The 3,525-nt window shown below is 47.1% G+C and overlaps 1 protein-coding gene across 1 annotated transcript; it reads right to left on the bottom strand.

Moving 5' to 3' along the window:
- Nucleotides 1-1,130: 1,130 nt before the first annotated feature.
- BBIP1 (BBSome interacting protein 1) lies at nt 1,131-3,297 on the bottom strand. The gene is made up of 2 exons (XM_073354403.2): nt 3,040-3,297; nt 1,131-1,488 (listed from the first exon to the last, which is right to left on the bottom strand). Exons 1-2 carry the CDS (start codon nt 3,083-3,085, stop codon nt 1,319-1,321), a joined length of 216 nt encoding a protein of 71 aa, XP_073210504.1. The 5' UTR covers nt 3,086-3,297; the 3' UTR covers nt 1,131-1,318.
- Between the last annotated feature and the right edge of the window lie 228 nt (nt 3,298-3,525).

Raw genomic sequence — 3,525 nt, 5'->3', positions numbered from 1 at the left:
TCCTTTTCCTTTGTTTTTATATAAGCAGTTTTGGAAAGCTCTTAAGTCCTCTGCAGATAATCTTTGAACCAGGTGCCAATAAAATACATATCTAAAAAGTACCCTTTCGCATAGCACTTTGTAGAGGATTAATGAATAACTAAACTGAAAGGGACATTTTACCCCAGAATTCCCTGAAAATGGGTACATCAGTTAGCCATTTGACCAAATGACCCAGCATCTTAGTCCCGAATTGTTCAGAACAAGGTTAGAGTATGAAGCATGATTACATTACTGTAGCTGCTTATTAGTCTGTCATCTTCCCCCTATTAAATTAATACTAAGAACTTTGACAAATTAGAAGTAAAACTAAAATAAAATTAGAAATTGTGGTTTTAGGGCAAGAGTTCTAAAAGGTGCCTCCTGCTCAAGGGGGGCAAAACAACATCTGCACAACACATTCTCAGAAAAACTGCTGTGGATAGAGCTTGAATTCAGTTCAACAGTTGCAGCATGTCTGCTTGTGCCACCCAGTTACTATGGCAGACTGCCTACAAACACTCTGGTTTGCAACAGAGCAGCAGTCTTACTACACATGCACATTTCACTCTTTGGTCCAGCAATTTGAATCAACCCATTGTGTAGGAGCAAATTTTACCCACTAAAAGGGGGCAATGACTTAGCTAAAATAAATCCTGAAAGGGTGAGATCAGTTGGAGGGTGAGATCCCCAGTCACCCCCCAAAGCTGGATCATCCACCTCATTCAATACTCATTGGGCACAGTAAATTTCAAGACAATTCCCGTAAGCATGTGGATTGTAAAGCACTTATGTAATGCTTTAAACAGTAAACAATGCTTAACCTCTAGCAGAGCTGCTGCTCTAATATAATACCTAGACCAGAACAGCCAGGCAAGATTTGTAACATTTCAGAAATGTTAACTATACATCTCCAGCCTCAAGTAATGAACTAAAGTAAATAGTTTACAGAGGAAAAAAAAAAGTAAGTTGAGGGGGACAAACTCTTCATGGGGCTTATTTTTTTTAAGCCAGCACAATTATGAAGCTTTTTAAAAAAGAAATCAAGCTACGAAGCTGAAAGCCCCAGCTACAGAGAAGGTAATAAGCATACTAACAAAAGACTCCTTAAGCAAAATCTACAGACTTTTATAATATGTACAATATAAGAAGACATGAGCTAAGAAAGTTTAGTATGGACTTCTACTATTCCTGAACACCTTTTTAATAACTGTACAGCAAACATCACTAGATTTATACACAAACTAAAGTACAGTATTTAGGTGAAATATTTCTTAAAGGGGGTGAGCCATCATGCACACTATTGTTCACTTTGTTGCTGCTGCTCCTTCTGTGCCACTTCTTGCTGGCGAATTGTCTCCTGTGCTGCTCGCTGCATTTTCTCTAGCTTTTCTAGGGTAACAGATTTTAAAGGCAATAGTTTTGGCTTACATAACACCATGGTAGCCACATCCTCCACTGACAACTGCCCTGAAGTGTAGAAGGAAAAATAAGAATATGTTAATTTCATATAATTGGCATGAATTTTACAACAAAGTATAAATCTCAAATAGCACCAAATGTTCGTGAAAAACCTAGTGTATAAATACAAGAATTTTGGACAAGATAGCATTAGTTTTCAGAAAGAATATACTGTTCTTTGGGGAAAAAGGTTTGCAAAAGCACAAGTCATTAACCTCAACTGATAAAGAAACTGGCTTGCTTTTCAGAAGTAGATCTTTTGTCTGATTTTGAACCACAGGAAAAAAAATTATTTTTTCAGGAACTGAAGTCACATAGCTGAGAGTTGGGATCTTTATTAAGATCTGTGCAAAAAAGACATTTAGACTAGCTCCTAAAAATCAAGTTAATGACTAGGATTCTCAGCTTTCCAACAGTAGCCAAGCAGAGTGCTTATGTAATATGCCTTATTTCCTCATTTGACAGCTTTCTTGCCTTTCAGTTCTTACATTTTTACCAGCACAGCTGCTAGAACTCAGTGCTTTAAACCATATGAAAGCAGCCCTACAATCCCAACTTTCAAACTATATTGCTAGAACTAAGGATTTGAATGAAGCTGTCAAACCCATTTTATGATTAAGATGGGGGTGGGTTATGGGGAAGGTAAGTAAAATGGTAATCATAATATGAACTTCCTTTCTATGGTTTTCTGTCAGGGCTTACCCGTTAGTGTTTATAAACTACTGTATGCGCTTTCAAATACCTTGACCAGTAAGGGGAAGAGTAATCAAAGTAAAAACAGGATTCCTGCTTTTATTGAGAATATGCCTACACACACTTAATTGGTCTTGCCTAGATCAGGAGGGTTCAGGAGTAGCTGGCGTTTGGTTTGCTGGATGGCAGTGGTTCTCAAACTTTTGTATGGGTGACCCCTTTCACGCACCAAGCCTCTGAGAGCAACCCCCCTTGAAAATTAAAAACACTTAAAATATTTCACACTATTATAAATGCTGGAGGCGAAGTGGGGTTTTTTTGGGAGGCTGACCGTTTACAATCTCTCCCCCCCCCATATAGTAACCTTGTGCCCCGAGGGGGTCACGAACCCCTGCCTAAGCGACGTCCCTACCCCCGCCTAGATAAATCTCATTCACATACAACACCATACCTGTGCACGGTGCTGAAGAGAAAACCAAGGCAAGGCCTCTACTCCGAAGATCTTACCACGGGAGGGGGTGTCCGTCCCCCCCCCCCCCCCCGCCCGCCCGCCCCCCGAGAGGAAGGTCGGGTAGCTGTGCGGGCAGGCACGCCGCTGCTCACCTCATCGAGCTCGCGTGGGCAACCCTGGGCCAGCGGCCCCAGGCACGCGCCCCCTTACCCCGCGCCGCTGTGGTCAGGGGCAGGCAGCCTCGCTTTCCTCCAGCTGGCCGGCGGCGTGACGCCCCCCGGGTGGGGGTGGGGAGGGGGGGGGAGGGCGGCGCGCTGCCCGGGCACGACCGCTCGTTGTGGGCGGGGAGCGCCGGGGCACAGAAGCGGGTGATGGGGGAGGCGGCCCGAGAGCGGCTGGGCGGGCCCGGCGGTTACCTTGCTTGGGCAGCACCTCCCGGAAGACGGACTTGCCCTCAGGCATGGCGGCGGCGTCGGGCGGCTGCCTGCGCGGCGCTGAGGCGGGCCCGCCCCCGCGTTGCTGGGGCCTGAGCGGGCCGCCTTCAACCTGCCCGGACCCGTCCGGCAGCGCGTCAGGACGGGACGCCTCCCGCGTAGGCAGCGTCCTGTCGTCACCTCGTAATTCACGCTCCCGCCGCCGTCTCCTCACCCCAGGTGCACGGCGCTGAAACGCATGCGCACTGCACATCCACCGTCTTGCTGGCGGTATCCACGCAAGCGCAGTGGCCCCGAAAGAACGAGAGCGCCCACCGTGCGCGGCTCTGTCATCGTTGCATAATGAGAAGCCTGGTCTCTTGGGGGGGGGGCACCGCATGCTGGCAATTGTAGGCCAGTGGTGGCCCACTGCATGCTGGGAATTGTAGTCCGGCGGGTAGCCCGCTGCATGCTGGGCACTGTGGTGCC

The sequence above is a fragment of the Lepidochelys kempii genome, chromosome 7, assembly GCF_965140285.1.
Source record: "Lepidochelys kempii isolate rLepKem1 chromosome 7, rLepKem1.hap1, whole genome shotgun sequence".
NCBI lineage: Eukaryota > Metazoa > Chordata > Testudines > Cheloniidae > Lepidochelys > Lepidochelys kempii.
This window is presented reverse-complemented; position numbering and strand designations above follow the sequence as displayed.